This window comes from Saccoglossus kowalevskii, chromosome 17, assembly GCF_978046115.1.
Source record: "Saccoglossus kowalevskii chromosome 17, keSacKowa6.1, whole genome shotgun sequence".
NCBI classification, from domain to species: Eukaryota; Metazoa; Hemichordata; class Enteropneusta; family Harrimaniidae; genus Saccoglossus; species Saccoglossus kowalevskii.
Window position 1 is genome coordinate 2524874 of NC_140657.1, and position 17393 is coordinate 2542266.

The 17393-nt window shown below is 33.3% G+C and overlaps 1 protein-coding gene across 3 annotated transcripts in view; it reads left to right on the forward strand.

Moving 5' to 3' along the window:
* LOC100378136 (uncharacterized) overlaps positions 1 to 17393 on the forward strand; it is a 45691-nt gene that overhangs the window by 297 nt on the left and 28001 nt on the right. For all 3 annotated transcript variants that reach the window (XM_078013013.2, XM_085492452.1, XM_085492451.1), the window contains exons 2-3: positions 199 to 429; positions 11218 to 11403. In XM_078013013.2, coding sequence (XP_077869139.1) covers positions 308 to 429; positions 11218 to 11403 — 308 coding nt within the window. In that variant the 5' untranslated portion in view covers positions 199 to 307. The remainder of the gene's footprint in view (positions 1 to 198; positions 430 to 11217; positions 11404 to 17393) is intronic.

A 17393-nucleotide genomic window follows, 5' to 3' on the forward strand; every position in this document is an offset into this window, starting at 1 on the left:
GCCAGTGGACAAGCGCGTGGGCATGTGTATCTAAATTTATTCTTCCAGACGAAAGCCGGGTATTTTTTTTTTCATAATTGTTAGAGCGTATTGCTACGCACTGTATTCGCTACTTCTGATCGAGTTGTCCTAAAAAACGGCCCGTTGTCGAAAATGACCCGTGAATAACCCATTACAATTACAATGTTTTTCTTTCAGGTGGATCAATAGCTGAAAATGTGAGGTATATGTTGCGTATAACATTACGCACATTTTACTACGGTGTATACTAAATGTATTATAAGTTGGTGGACAGGAAACCATAATAATGACTGCGAAACACGTTGGGGGTGGAGCTCAGATGAGCGACGCTTTCATTGAGAAAACGGCGAAGGAAAAGGCCAGACTGGTGCATAAGCTCTCCAATCAATTGAAAACGGACATGGCACGGTAAGAATTCTTAATATTTTTTGGATGTTAAATCAGGGCAAGGAGTTAAAAAAAAAATTTTTTTTAAGCTCTATGATCAGATCACCTCCCCTTTATAGAGTATGAGGAAATGCAATATTCAAGTTAAAATGTTGTGTTATTTAATATTATCCAATCTATGCATGTTATACATAGATTGGATAATATTAAATAACAAAAAAATGTCACTTCTTTTTGTATATTGTGTGGCATGTAATAAAGTCAGCAGACAGTCATGGCAAATACGTAAATTTTTATATTTTCCAACCTGTCGCTTTTATGAAAACTACTGAAGATGTACTTCCAATAGTGAAAATATGGTACTCGTATGCTACCCATATTGCATGTCACTCAACTTCTGTGCAATCTATTACCCCCCTACGCACACACACCTTTCCATTCCTAGTGCCTGCTATGAATACTTAACCTTCAGCTTGATCTGCTCTAATTTTGTATTTCTTTCTTTCTAACAAGCAGAGTAAGAATCTGATTCCTTTTAATAATATCAAAATAAAACTGAATTGGAACCTTAAATGTACAATAGATCTGTTGCCTGTATGTACATTTAGTCACTATGCCTCAAAAATGTACCATAGTCATTGAGTTTTCTACGAGTCACACGCAGGTGTTTTATTTTGTCCACCAAGATGGCCGCTAATTCTAATCTTTTCCACATCGTAACATTGTGTCCAAGAATACTACCCAATTGCCATATAAACCATTACTAGCTTAAGATCTGCTTTACCAACATTGTCGATATGTTGTTTTATTAACAAGGGAACATACAAATATAACAGCACCAGCAAACAATGCTGAATGACTAGTCGCCAACTTGTCACTGTACACATGCACAAAATGTAAAAAAGTGTGATCTATAACTTAGAAGCTTCTTATCTGAACTGTTACAAATGCCCCATCACTCTAAATTAATGTGAACTGACATTATGTGGTCATGCCAACACAATGTGCTCTGGTGCAAGCTAAGACAAGAAAACTGTATAATTTCACAAGTGATATTTTTTGTCTGTCTGGGAAAAATGCAACATGTATATTAAAGCAGCTTGATTCTTAGAGTTTCCTACAACTGGATACCCAGTGATTGTCCCCCTTTTTAGTTGTCATGGCGATATTTATCATTCATTGTGCTTGAACAACAACAATGAATTCAACCACAATATCGAGAGCATTTGTGGGTTTTTACATTGTGTGTTATTTTTGTCAGAGCACATTATCAAAACTTGCACACAACATGCATGTCTGGCATATTGTTCATTCTTGATTGTTGTACAATATTCACTACAATACTCCTCTTAGTAGCTTGTAACGCTAAGATAATGCAGGTTAAGGTCTGACTTGAACTACTCTTGAATCCTAACAATTCTGTTCTTGCATGTACTTGGTTCAAATTTAAGTTACTGGTATACACAAGTCACTGACATTATGTATCAAAAACAAATCTTGCACACGCTTACCAGTTGCTGTAACTAGAGATTATTGTATGACAAACTTGGTGATATCACATCACATTTTTTGAACGTTATTTTGATGACTCCTAAAGTGAAATACACAAAAAATGTATGAAGATCATGAAGTATCATTGGGTAGTCATGAATAACCTCATTATCATACATGCATGGGACGGCGAGTCAGTTTAAGTCAGAATGACAGAATGTCAGCGACTTTCACGAAATGTTGTCTTCACAAATGGCATTTAATATCATAGTAAAAATATTTATTCCATTTGACGAGTTGTTGATTGCAGGATCAGACTTTTTTTATTGAACAAGCATAAGAGGTTGCGTATGCAAATGTTACCGTACATACATGTAAGCATGTGCACCTGAAAACCACAAAAAGGCTATCCTTCTTGTATGTACCACATGTCGAATTACCCAAACTAAATGCTTCAAAACTGAATTAGATTAAGTTTAATTCAATTCTTGTAAGAAACTGGTCAAGTGTATTTACAGTTCACTGATCTCGTAAACAAACCATGTATTCCACTTCTCTGCAGGTGCAGTTTTGATCGATGATCTTAAATTTATAACATATTGATGCCATTCCTAGTACATGTGTATATGATGTAAAAGTGTTTTCAAAACTATGTCTACATTGCTTTCTATTCAATTATTAACTGGAGACAACTGCTCTAGAGAAATATTTGTGTAGTTAAATTTTAACCGATATGATATGACATATTTTCACTAGATTTTAAATTCACTGGTTAGTGAAGCAAATAATACGTTCTATTTTTAATTTGACTATCCACTGGGTTTTAATTTAAGGAGTCGGCCAGTCAAAATTGTAGTGTAATTTAGTGTTCTAAAAAGTTGACAGTTTTTCAAAACTAATTATTAAATGTTGTTGTAATTTTAAAGGTGTCATGGTACATTTTGTTCATAGTACCCTTGGTGGTATATTTTTACTAAAAAGTTTGTGTACAGAGTGTATTACATATTTGGGGGTAAAACTACTTCAGTCAATCAGTTTTATTATCAGTAATTGTCTTATTTTAATTGTGCTATGTTTTTTTTTGTTTTTTGACTGCAGTCATGCAATTTTGCATTGGCAGCTACAGTTTGCCTCAAAAAAATCAAAATAATGTTAATTTGTCAACAAAATAATGTTAATTTGTCAACAAAATAATGTTAATTTGTCAACAAAATAATGTTAATTTGTCAACAAAATAATGTTAATTTGTCAACAAAATAATGTTAATTTGTCAACAAAATAATGTTAATTTGTCAACAAAATAATGTTAATTTGTCAACAAAATAATGTTAATTTGTCAACAAAATAATGTTAATTTGTCAACAAAATAATGTTAATTTGTCAACAAAATAATGTTAATTTGTCAACAAAATAATGTTAATTTGTCAACAAAATAATGTTAATTTGTCAACAAAATAATGTTAATTTGTCAACAAAATAATGTTAATTTGTCAACAAAATAATGTTAATTTGTCAACAAAATAATGTTAATTTGTCAACAAAATAATGTTAATTTGTCAACAAAATAATGTTAATTTGTCAACAAAATAATGTTAATTTGTCAACAAAATAATGTTAATTTGTCAACAAAATAATGTTAATTTGTCAACAAAATAATGTTAATTTGTCAACAAAATAATGTTAATTTGTCAACAAAATAATGTTAATTTGTCAACAAAATAATGTTAATTTGTCAACAAAATAATGTTAATTTGTCAACAAAATAATGTTAATTTGTCAACAAAATAATGTTAATTTGTCAACAAAATGTATGAAACTTAAGATAAATATGCTCATATGATGCATTTCCACTTGGCAGCTTGATGTCACTGATAAACCTGCTTAAAAATAATAAAGCTTTGTGGGAATACTGCACGTGGTTAGATTTTGTTTACATGCTAACAATTCTATTGACCCTCTATGTCAAGTTACATGTTGTTTTGTAGATCATTACAACATGTTGATGTACCATATTGGCTCTATTACATATAGCAGCACATTTGCTTATGTGAATTAGTAGATGACATCGGTATGTCATATTAATTATTATACAGTAACAGCAACTATTGGCTTACATGTGCTTCTATTGGAGGTGTATTTCTTGTTGAGCATGTACGGTAGATACATGTACTGTGTCCATTAGGAATATATGTTCAGTACGGTCAGTCTGTTTAGTTGTGCACAATTGCGATACCAATATAAGAAATTATTTGTCTGAATCTCCGCTAGGATTAAAAATAATCTCTGATTAAATTTTTCCCATTCAGTGTAAAATTATCCAGCCATCATATTGTAATACTGATCTATGTATTTTTGTGAGAAAAGATGATTTGACGGTGGGTGGCCTTTATTTTGTTAAAACTGTAAATCATTCAATTTTCACTGCTTGAAATTTTCAAGATTTCAAGTTGTGTTGAAAACATTTTTCAAAAGTCCCTGAAACTCCATTTGTAGGACCCCTGAGAAATGTTCACTGCCATAAAATTTTAATTCGTGAAAATTAGTCTGACAAAATTAAAGTGGATTACAGTTCATTGGATAGTGTTGTGTATAGTCTCAAGTGATACAAGGACTGTGTTATTGACATATAAATTTGTCTCTGGTTTCGTACCTTCATGAAGAAAATTGTCCTACAAAAATGTTAGAAAACACAATGAAAATTTATGCAGAATTTAAACAGTTTTTATATTAAACATTTGATATTGAGTCATTTTACAACAGACAATTGATGCATGTATTTGAGGACACTGTCTCCACTATAAGGAGAACTTGTACTTCATGTCTTCATCTCAAGTTCCACATGAATTGTCTTGTACTTTCTAAATTGATGCAACAGTCCTGCTCCAATATTTAGTTCTTGGTGAGAACACTGTTGTACCATGATAATTCTCCTAATTTTCTTTACAAAGCAACAATTTCCATAAGACAGAATGTCTGTGAATTCAAACAGTTTTATTGAATATGATATCATATTAATAACTAAGCCCCAAATTTTGATTGATTTGAAGTGTGATTTTGGTGAAAGCCAGTCAGAATTGAAATGGCAAGTGAGCACATTTAGTACAGCTGCGAGTCGTCAGTGATGTACATGTTTGTACAATAAGGCTATTAGAAATGTCTAAAGGTTGTTAGTTTTGTTGTTTTCATATTTATTAAGATCAGTCAACCAGAAATGTTGATAGTAGATGCATCTCTACAATGACCTTGCTGGATTACAGTGATTATACTAAAAATACAAATGTAAACAATAATATTTTTCAAAATTGACGACTGGTTTTAATTTTACTTTTATATGTACATGTATATGTATATATTTGTATATATTTGCATTCATACATTTACTTCATTTTTTTAAAAAAAATGCCTCAAGTTTGAATTCTCCCTTAATTCTATTATTATATACCTTATTCTACAATTATTGTTCTATTGGAAACATGAATAAACCAAAATGCACATTTTATGTATCTGGAATCTTTAAAATATTACATATTTTTACCAGACAAACACCTTCGTAATTTAAACAAATGTATGCACTACTAGAGCAAATACAGTGTGTATATTTTCATTCATACATACATTTATTTTCCAACTGACTGAGGTTTGAATTTTTCTTATATATATGTTATGTAAATTTTTTCCAGTTTCTTATTCGTGAATGTATATCAATATAAAAGCATCTGTTCTTGATGAATAATGTTTCAATTATGAAATTAATATTTAGATGGGTATTTTGCATTCACAGTATGTAGCTATAATGTATGTTTGTAATATAATCCTGTACTCTGTCTACAGTCAGCTTGTATTTGCATTAAAAAAGACCTTAAATATTATTATCCAATTCTCATACCTTCTGATTTTATACGTCACAAATGAGGGAAATGTTAAATTTTGATATTCACTTTATCCAAATTTAAATGATTTTATTTTTGTTCCTGTATTTAACGTATTTGCACTAATATTAGCACATGTTTACATAAATTAGAGGTATGTGTGTGGTCAAAATAAGTCAATTTTTAATGATTCAACATATGTGTACTGTAACTTTAGTTTATGGATAAAGTTTGCTTCTATTAGAGTATGTGTTTCTATTTTAGTCTTTATATAGATGTATATATTAAAATATCCAGACTTTCTGAGTAAATTATACATGGTCATACATCACTGTTATTGTCTCATGTAGATACTACATGTAATGATGAATTAACGGCCGTTGACCCCTGTGTCTGGACACTTGTAATCATTTACCGAAGACATCAATTAAGCCCAGAAAGCAAATATCCTTGTTTCTGGTCACTGCGCATGTATATTACACAAGCACATCATAGCTTTTTTTAGGTTTTCAGGAAAATACTAAAAAGCCACCCGTGTCCATTGATTTAGAAAACAAATTGACTAGAAATATATTTTTTCTATTTTTGCCTTTAATACACTATTATTTTCAATACCTTATTTGTTCTATTACTTAGAAGCACATCTCGTAAAGAAGCACATATAAACCAAAAATTACATTTACTGAATCATTAAAATATTACTTTATTTTGACTATAGAAGTACCTCTGTATGGTAGTACATGCGCTACTAATAGAGCATTTGCTGGCACAAATATGGTACCATAGATACCCTAATTTAGGCGTCCTTTTTGCAACATTTCAATTCTTCATGGCGCCAAAATTAGAATACATTTAGCACAATTTGTTGCAAGTGGCACCTATTCAAGGGTCAAACAAGTATGATTTTTTTTATTTGCACCTTTTTGGTTTGTGGAATGTGGGGCATCAAGAATATATAACTTCTGGTTGAGTGTTAATTGGAACAGGAATTTTTTTAGAAGGACTGTCAACAAAATGAAACAAGACATATACTGATGAAGAACCAGGTGATTTATTCATGTAAATGTAAACTTTATATACAAAATAAACAAGCAGTGATCAACACATTTTTTTGTACTTGACATGAAAATTTATTATTACAGTTTTCAATACAACTGTCAGGTTAGTGATGTAAAAAAAAAAGTATATTATCAAAATTTTATGAAAAATTAAAACAAAATAGTGTGCATGATATCACGGTAAAATAATTAAGAAAAATTCCCGGAGTTCAAACATCGTCCACATTAGGCGGTGGAGTGCCTGGATTATCTTCTGTAGGACGTTTGGCAAAATAATTTGTAATAGAACTCATTGTCGAGTGGCGTTGTGCATCACGATGCGAGAAAGAGTGATTCATCAACTATATTGGTCCTATATTTATACCGTAAAAACAAAAGTGTTTATCACAGGTACGTGCCAGACTCGAGAAACGATGTCAGGAAACCACCCCGGCAGCGGTTATCAGTGTCAGACTTGGTAAACGAGTATCCGGTGGCCAGCTTTCGGGACTGTATGTCTAGCACGAGAGGCGAGAGATAATTCATACTCAATTATTTGAAAGTAACTGGCCTCATCGTTCAGTCGAGAGTTACGCGATGAATTCGTGAGACTGAGAGGTAAAAAAAAGCAAAAATATATAGTGATCTGTAATCGTTTTTTTAGAATGAGAACTATCTGTTTTCCACATTTAATGTCAACAACATTACATTTAGAAAGAATTTACAGCATGCGCATAATATTTACATACACCTAACTTCCGCACCCGGTAGGTAATTACCGAGGGACTTAGCAACATCCCCAGACACTTTCCTAGACACTCCAGTGACCGCTGCAGATGCAATAAAATTACATACTCGCTCACGCGACAGTTAATCAAAACACCGGACGCGGTATGCCTTTGATGCTTTGTAGGTACAAAAATCATTGCTGTGTAACACTTGGAAGAAATATAATACGAACATAAAACTGGGAATGAATATTAACAAGAAATGATAAATGTAAATTCCTTTGATTGGTAGTTTATTGAAATGGCATTGTTTTGTCTCGTGCGTTTTTCTTTTGCCTCCAGACGCCATAAGCTCCTTTGGTGTACTGCGTTCACTAAATTTTCTTGTTTTAATTAGCCATGACGTCGTTTAGTTAGAAGCTATTGAAACTTTTAGATAAGTCGCTTTGCATCATACCAACTATGGCAGTACATGTACATCGGAGATCGAACGAAATACGGTACCGGTATATGACTGTGCCCATGTGATCATCGCTCAACCAAAATTGTGAAGTTGTTTTTCGTTTGCATGTAATTCACACTTGATGTACTAGGTCTGAAACAAAGAAAGTGCCTTTCTAACAGGAAGTCAAGCTGTCTGGATTTGACCGGGAAATTTAACACATGTTCTTAGCTTTAGTGCACTTTACAACTTCGATACATTGTGTACAATTTCAGGTTTGGGTGACACCTAAATTAGAATTCTTTTGTTAGGTTTGACCTTTGGGGGACGCCTAAATTAGAGGGATGCCTAAATTAGAGTACATACGGTATATCATATTTATTCTTTCCAACAGCTATTGGTATTTACTTAATGCATTGTGACATTTTGTCTTCTATACATGAATGAACTGTGTATAAGATGGAGCATACACTCGTATGTAAAATTTTGAAAATGGAAAAATTTAAAGTACAATTTTATTAATAAAATGTCATTTTTCATCACAGTAATTTAATATAGTATAACAAAATGAAAAAAAATGTAGAAACGATCCGTATTACTGTCACCACCATATTGTTCCAAACACCAAAGCAACATCTAAGCTAAGTTGCTGACTGGTTTGCTAAGTATACTTAGAGATGGTTACACGATTAGAATAAGTTGGGTCAATTTAACAGGAGACATCAAGCTTAATAGTGAAGACTTGGACACATTGAATATACCGTAAATAGAAGATCACGATGCGACTGCCTTTCAATTTATTTCATTCAATTTTATAAATGTATAATAAATGACAAAGTTGTGCATTGATTTACATAGTATGAAATGTCTGGCCACAGGTGATGGCGTCTGGTGCATGTCATATTAACCAGTTCTAATCATGTAATGATCTTGAGGCGCATATAACAAACCAGTCAGCAACTTAGCTAGCAATGTCGATGTTTTGGTGTTCAGAATAATATGGCGATGACAATAATTACGTATTTTCTCTAGAACCACATCTTCTATAGAAGAAAAGATAATCTCAAAAATTGCATTTATTATACTCATAGACCAGTTGGTATTATTATTTTTGTCAATCAAAATATGTATAATTATATTAGATTTTAAGCTCATTTGTGCTCAACAAAGGTAACCCAGAGTTCTTCCTATGTAACTTGTGTGTGTGCGTGCACAAGAAACCCTGATTTCATCCAGTGTATTGATTGTTTACTTTTAACAAAGGTAACCCTAAGTTCATGCACCTGTCTGTGCAGTGTGTTGTTACATACCTGAATTCACTCAATGGATGTTGATGAGCTAACAACCATATCTGTTTAGTCATTGTCTAGTGATTAGCATGTGACTTTTGGTATCCTCTCTAATCCTCATTCATACACAACTTGTTTAGTAACCTCACCAAATTGCACAGTAAAATGTCATCATCTTAACATGGAACTATAAAACCCCAGGAAGAACAACGAAACTAAGAGGATTAAAAAAACCTTTGTCTTAGTTTATCTTACAGTGCTTTCGCTTTTGTTTCCACAACATTAGTCATACTCCATGTTAGTTGCTGCCGATACGCCGTATCAACCGCTTTGCTGTAAACGGAAAACTTGAAAAAAAAATTCATATCTGCGCAGTAAAATATTTCGTTCACTACGCATGCGCAAACAAGTCGGTCTGCAGGGTGACCTTCAGTGTACCGGAAATCATGCAACGGGTCGAAGTTTTAGCGAGTTTTCATAATTTTTACTGTTGTTTTTAGATTACTTCCTGTTTTTTTCAACCCTCGAAAAAATAAGGTTGCGAAAGTTTGCGAAACATGGGGTTTGGTATGCTGTTTGTTGTTGAGATATCCCGACTTATTCCATGTTTCCCTTCGATCGCCAGAAGTGGCAATGTGTTTTTTTTCCCATTGAATGTCGCTCATTTATCAGTGTTTTTGTCTTGGCGCCATTGTTTTTTTATCCTATAACCGGAACAACTTGATCACGTGATCTCCCGAAGTCGCCTGATTGACTCCGAAAATGACCCATAGTCAGAGATAAACATTCATTTGCGTAAATCGGCTTATTTTTTAATGCGACGAAATAAACAGTCAAAATAAACATTCGACATCGCGGCAACTATCATAGTTCAAAGGAAACGAAATGGTTGTTCTTCCTGGGGTTTATAGTTCCATGGTCTGAGCAACTTGTCATTCAGGGATTAGTAAAGCTGATACCGCCCATAACTTGCTCAAACACATATTAACCATACAATTTTCTTAATCTGTGCTCCCAATCTCACCTTGCCACTATACAAAACTCTGATATATTTGCTGTATCTAATGCAACCTACTAATAGCAATTTATAATTTTAATCTTTTAACATATACTGTAAAATACTTTATTTTCGCTTGGAATTAATTTTCGCTATTTTCACTGAAGGAGTGATTTAGTGAAACTAGCATCCAGCGAATATACCTTATTTCCTATATTTTACATTCAGCTCACAAAAAATCAGTGATAATAAATTCCATACAAAATACCCATAAAGTCTTTTCAGCAAAAAATAATTTCAGTGAAAATAAATTATTTCACAATACACATCAAGAATTAACTGTAAATTGAAACATCACCACAGGACATCCTTCACAACAAAACATTACTGATAATATTTCCACGAAAGTCATTTCACATTTCAGACCACAGCATTCTAACATTGTAATGTTTGTGCTTATATATCACTTTAATTTTGCAAGAGACAACAGTTTGTATTTGGTAACAGTGAAAATATTGATAGAAAGTTTCTCTGTTTTTCACAAAATTATGTCATCACAAATGTCATCAAATTATGAAAATAACTAGCAAAGAGTCAGCTGCATAGCACTGTAAAATAAAATTTTCACTTGGAATTTATTTTCAAGGTAATTCACTGAATCAGTGAAAATAAAATTTAGTGAATATATTGTTTTCTTATATTTTACTCATCAAAAATCATTAAAAATAAATGCCATACAAAGCACTCAAAAAGTCTTTTCAGTGAAAATTAAGTTTTTTTACAGTGCAGTGAAGTTAGCTCAGATTAAAATAAATTAGCAAGGTATAGGTTTCCCTATGCCCCTCTACATGTATTAAAATGATGGGGCAGTACTTCCGACTTCTAAGAAGATGTTGGAAGTGTCTTCAGATTACTAGTATGCTTGCTATGTCACCAATTTCATTTTATTCTTACAGGTTATTGGAAGATACTGAAAATGCTGATATAATACTTGTATGTGGTGGTGAACATCTACTGTCACATAAGATAATGTTAGAAAGCAGAGTTCCTGAATTTTATAATTACTTTATTGGTGATCAGTGTACAGCTAAGAAGATCATGATGCACTGTGTCTTGTTAGATGACCTCAAAGCTTTCCTCAGGTAACTGGCATACAAGAACTGTTATACTGTATTTGCTCCATTAGAAGTGCATGTATTGACATAAATGACCTATTAAACAATAGGATACTTCCCAAAGCATTCATGGCTTGTAATTTGGGATAAGCATATTTATATAGTGTGTGTGTTTAGTAGAACAAAATGCCAAGAACAGTTTTCAAACTTTTTCACAATATTGGTTATGCCAGCTAGTTAGTGTTAGCTAATTCTACATAATGCACAGAAGAATGGATTGTAAAAACTTGTAGAACTCGCAAACATTCTTTTGTTGTCACTGTGACAATAACCACAATAGATGATAAGTATCAATGACACTAATAATTTTCTAGAGAATATTGCACATTAAATTCATATTATTTTTAAATTTGAAAACTGAATTCATCGTCTAACTAGTGTTCAGTCTTCATATTTATTTATACACCAGGCAAAACTTGATAGCTGATAAAACCTGTCAACAAACAAGCTGCTCTCTGATGCTGGTGAGATTGCTCCCAGGAGTCTTGTATCTATGACAAACATTTGGCGATGTTTTCCCATTGTGTTGACTTGGATTGAAAAGTAGTTTCATGTTACAAACTCTATTTACTGTATTCAAATCATACCTAAGACAGTGTGTACAGTAAGCATTGAGGTACAATATACTGTAGAATACTTTATTTTCGCTGAAGAGATGCTTCAGTGAAAATAGATTCCTGCCAAAAAATGTTTTTTTTTCTATATTTCACATTAAACTCATAAAAAAACTATTGAAAATAAATTGCATGCAAAAAATTTTTGTGGCTTGTTGCAAATCATAAATACGTTTTGGACAAAACATCACTGCATTCTTTGGTGAAAGGATCAACACCGTCACATCTATGCACTTGGCGACATTACTAATTACTGGTAATATATAGGGTCAATGTTTGCATTAAAAGCAGTGGTTTTATAAATGATTTGTTAAAGGGAATTGATGAAATGTTGCAAAATAGTATGTATAATGCTCAGCGATGGAGAAACTTGATAAACAACGTGGCATGGGGTTTGTGCACTTGTACACCAAAGAATTCATACATAATGTTGCTTACATAGTTGTAGACTATGACTGTGCAGAATTTGAATTAATTCAAGTCAGGAAAAGCAGAGATTGTTTTTTTTCCCAGTTTGACCCAGTACCTTGTTTTGAAGGAATCGACTGTGTCACATGACTATTGCTATGTTCACACGGCAGCATTCTACCGGAGCCGGGCTACTGCTCCTCCCACCGATTAACAGGAGATTATCTCCAATGCGTTCATACGGTCGGGAGCCGAACGAGAGCCAAGATCTGCCATAGTTTGATTCAGTTCAGAACAGTGCCCTCAAATAATTAGTATGAAAAAAACATGACTGAAAACGATATTGGTGTCGAGCTTGTATTGTTTCTTTACATAGCACAATTCTGTTGAGCTGGGAGAAGAAAAAAAAACACTCACGATCAAGTCTGAGCATTGAGGTTGAAAAGACAATAAACTGGTGTTATGATTTAGGTAATAGTATTTGGATAAATAGGAAACATGGCAGCTAAAATGTGTTACAGCCTATTCGCTTAAGTTATTGTTATTGTTCAACTGTTGTGATATGTGTTACAGTTGTCAATCTAAACCTTCTAGGAACATGTCATATTACTGTGACCGCTTCTACGATTTTTATCTCTGGTGTCTTTAAAAAGTATCTTCAATTTTCATTCAATGTTCAGTCCTTCTTTCAAATTTTTGTCGCTTAATTTCGTACGCCATTTTTATGTTTCCCATTAACCTGTCAATCTATCGCAGTATTTCTGTCAAGTAGATATTAGGGTGCGTACCTCTTTGTCAAATCGGGAATTTGCTTGAAGTTACGAACGATGTTGTCTCCACCATATTTGAAATGAGAGGTTACTTCAAGTTAAAGAAGACGATTGAGGACACAGTTGGATATACACAGTCAGGGCCATGTCGGGGCTCAACCCTATCAAGAGTTCAAAGGTTTATTGAAGCCGAACTTGGCTCGAGCCGAATGTGTATTTATGGCCATTTTTGCTGGCTTGAGCCGTAGGGCTCTGATAAAATGCTGTCGTGTGAACATAGCATATGATTACTAAAATAAGATGAGTGTTTGCTTGACAACCAGCTCATTTTATAATATTTTTGGATGTGTGCAGTAAAATTGTTTTGGAGTCAGGCGATAGTGATAAACTATAATAATTTGCACACTTCAGGGCTTATGGGGACACCTATGCTTTGGTCATTTAAGGCCAGATAAGGCATCAGGTCAATTAGTGACCATGAATTGTCAACCCTGCTTTCTGCCCCTCCCAAAGTTTTCTAATGATATTCCTTAATTCGTAAGGTTGAGGTAATGGTCTTTGAGATAGCAGATAAATACACACACAGTAATTGAATTACTATAGACATGTAAACAGTGACTAGACTGATGGAAGATTGATTATTATTTCAACAGAAATTCATTTCTTTGTTATATGTCTTAGCTATGAGCTATGTTCTCACACATCTGAAAAACGCCGGTGTTGACACTGTTTTTTTTGTTGTGCAAATATTAGATAATCTGCCGAATTGTCTGCTCGCGGTCTCACTTAGTAAAAACATCGGTGTTTGAGGATTGAATGCTGGCCTTCCCTAATATTTTGTGTAGTTCATCCCAAAATGGCATAGTTTTCAGATCTCTACCACTTCTGTTGTTGTGCTCAGTCACTTCTCTATACTTTATACGCAAGTTTTGATCTTCTGTTGACATTGTAATGACGTCCTGTCCAACCCCTTTTCAGCTGCTTCTTCTGCAATCACAGCATATACTATAGCATTCCTAGACGTTCCGTCCATCATTCTTTGAATACTCGATTCTCTCCATACAGATACATCAGTAATCTTGTTTTTTCGTCTGACCAGTTCGACATTCGACCTGTAACCTCTGACGCCATCTTGTGTAATGATAAGCATAAATAAGTCAACGATAGAGGGCGTTTGGCCGTCGTATTGTGTTGTGCAAGAGCCGGTGTGACAAGAGCGTTTAGGGTCTGGTCCACCCCATTTACGGCTGTGTCAAAACCGCCAACGCCTCAATGGCGTATCCTGTTTACACACTCCTTTTAGCGTTCTCAAATAAAAGACGTTGTGACATCGGCTTGTTTCGTCCAGTGAATATTCAGGCACTATCAGATACAGAGTCACAATGTTTTTTTTAACAAATCCTGAAGTCTTCTAACAAGGATAATTGTTTCTAGCAGCCATAAAAAAATAAAAAGCAGTTTTCATGAAAAATCATAAATTTCATGGAAATCGGAATAAAAGTAAGGCAGCTTGTGCCGATTTTAGAAAACAAATTTAACCAGAAACATTTTTTCGGTCCAACCTGCATGTGCAGTAAAACTTGGCAAACTGAATTGTGTACTTTCACACACAGTATTTAGAAAAGTAGGAGGCTGGCCATTAAGGACAAGAATAGACAACTAATAGCCTGCAGTCGCCTGCTAAGTTAACCCCTAGGTGCCTTCACCATAAATTTGTAAAAAGTACCTCAGTAAATTGAATACTTTTTTAGTTTCTTTGTGTTGGGTTTAGACTAGAAGTTTCAAATACAATACACAGTACATGTCAACCAGGTATAGTCAAACGTGAACATAAAAGTCACATCTGTTTAAATAATGAATGACTTTGGCCGCCTCATAGAGTATTCGGGTCAGCCCATTTTTGGTACACTACCCCAGGTACATTGTATGATGTGAACTGTGGTCTGAACTGAGTGATCAGGGGTCTGGTGTAAAAACCACAATAGTACAGTTGAACTGCCACATCACTTAAAGTTCTTTGTTTCTTTTAATTTTCACTTTTCACCAGAAGTTTCACAATTTGATGATTTTATGGCACCTATGAAGACAAAATTTCATTGACATTTTTTTTAATTTATTTTTTATTAGCTCCGCTGTCGACTTTGTCGAGCGGAGCTTATCATATGAGTGATTGTCCGTCGTCGTCGTCCGTCGTCCGTGTCAATGTTTTACTTTTTCGACTTCTTCTTGAAAACTACAAGCCTAAATGCTTTGATACTTGGTGTATATGTACCTTGGGTAGACCTCTCTTAGGTTTGTTCATTTCATGTTGATATCTTTAATTCTCTAATTTTGGTGAATATTTTTGTCATTTTTGGTAAAAACTATATTTTCGAGTTCTTGTTAAAAACCGCAGGTGCAATTGCTTTGATATTACATCTATAGGTACTACATGTGGACCTCTCTCAGATTTGTTAATTTTGTAATGATATCTTTAATTCTTTAATTTTGGTGAATATTTTTGTCATTTTTGGTAAAAACTGATATTTTCGACTTCTTGTTAAAAACTGCAAGTCCAATTGCTTTGATACTACATATATAGGTACTACATGTGGACCTCTCTCAGATTTGTTCATTTCGTGATGATATCTTCAATTTTCTAATTTTGGTGAATATTTTTGTCATTTTTGGTAAAAACTGATATTTTCGACTTCTTGTTAAAAACCGCAAGTGCAATTGCTTTGATATTATATATATAGGTACTACATGTGGACCTCTCTCAGATTTGTTCATTTTGTAATGATATCTTTAATTCTCTAATTTTGGTGAATATTTTTGTCATTTTTGGTAAAAACTGATATTTTCGACTTCTTGTTAAAAACCGCAAGTGCAATTGCTTTGATATTACATATATAGGTACTACATGTGGACCTCTCTCAGATTTGTTCATTTTGTAATGATATCTTTAATTCTCTAATTTTGGTGAATATTTTTGTCATTTTTGGTAAAAACTGATATTTTCGACTTCTTGTTAAAAACCGCAAGTGCAAATGCTTTGATATTACATATATAGGTACTACATGTGGACCTCTCTCAGATTTGTTCATTTTGAAATGATATCTTTAATTCTCTAATTTTGGTGAATATTTTTGTCATTTTTTGGTGAAAAGTGATATTTTCGACTTCTTGTTAAAAACCGCAAGTCCAATTGCTTTGATACTACATATATAGGTACTACATGTGGACCTCTCTCAGATTTGTTTATTTCGTGATGATATCTTCAATTCTCTAATTTTGGTGAATATTTTTGTCATTTTTGGTAAAAAGTGATATTTTTGACTTGTTAAAAACCGCAAGTTTGATTGCTTTGATATTACATATATAGGTACTACATGTGGACCTCTCTCAGATTTGTTCATTTTGTGATGATATCTTCAATTCTCTAATTTTGGTGAATATTTTTGTCATTTTTGGTAAAAAGTGATATTTTCGACTTCTTGTTGAAAACTGTAAGTCCGATTGCTTTGATATTACATATATAGGTACATGTACTACATGTGGACCTCTCTCAGATTTGTTCGTTTTGTGATGATATCTTCAATTCTCTAATTTATTTTGGTGAATATTTTTGTAATTTTTGGTAAAAAGTGATATTTTCGACTTCTTGTTAAAAACTGTAAGTCCGATTGCTTTGATACTATTCATATTGTTCATTTTCTAATGATGTCTTCACTTCTTTAATTGAAATGTGCATTGCTAACAGCGGAGCTATCTCAGCCGATAGGCTGCTTGTTTATTACATTTTTTGATTTTCACTTAATTGTGAAATTCACAAAAATTTTACTTTGAAAAAATACATAAACAGCCAACTTTATTATGCATCTTTTTAGCTCCGCTGTAGACTTTGTCGAGCGGAGCTTATCATATGAGTGATTGTCCGTCCTCTGTCGTCCGTGTCAATGTTTTACTTTTTCGACTTCTTCTTGAAAACTACAAGCCTGAATGCTTTGATACTTGGTGTTTATGTACCTTGGGTAGACCTCTCTCAGATTTGTTCATTTCATAATCATATCTTCAATTCTCTAATTTTGATGAATATTTTTGTCATTTTTGGTAAAAAGTGATATTTTCAACTTCTTGTTAAAAACCGCAAGTCCAATTGCTTTGATATTACTTATATAGGTAC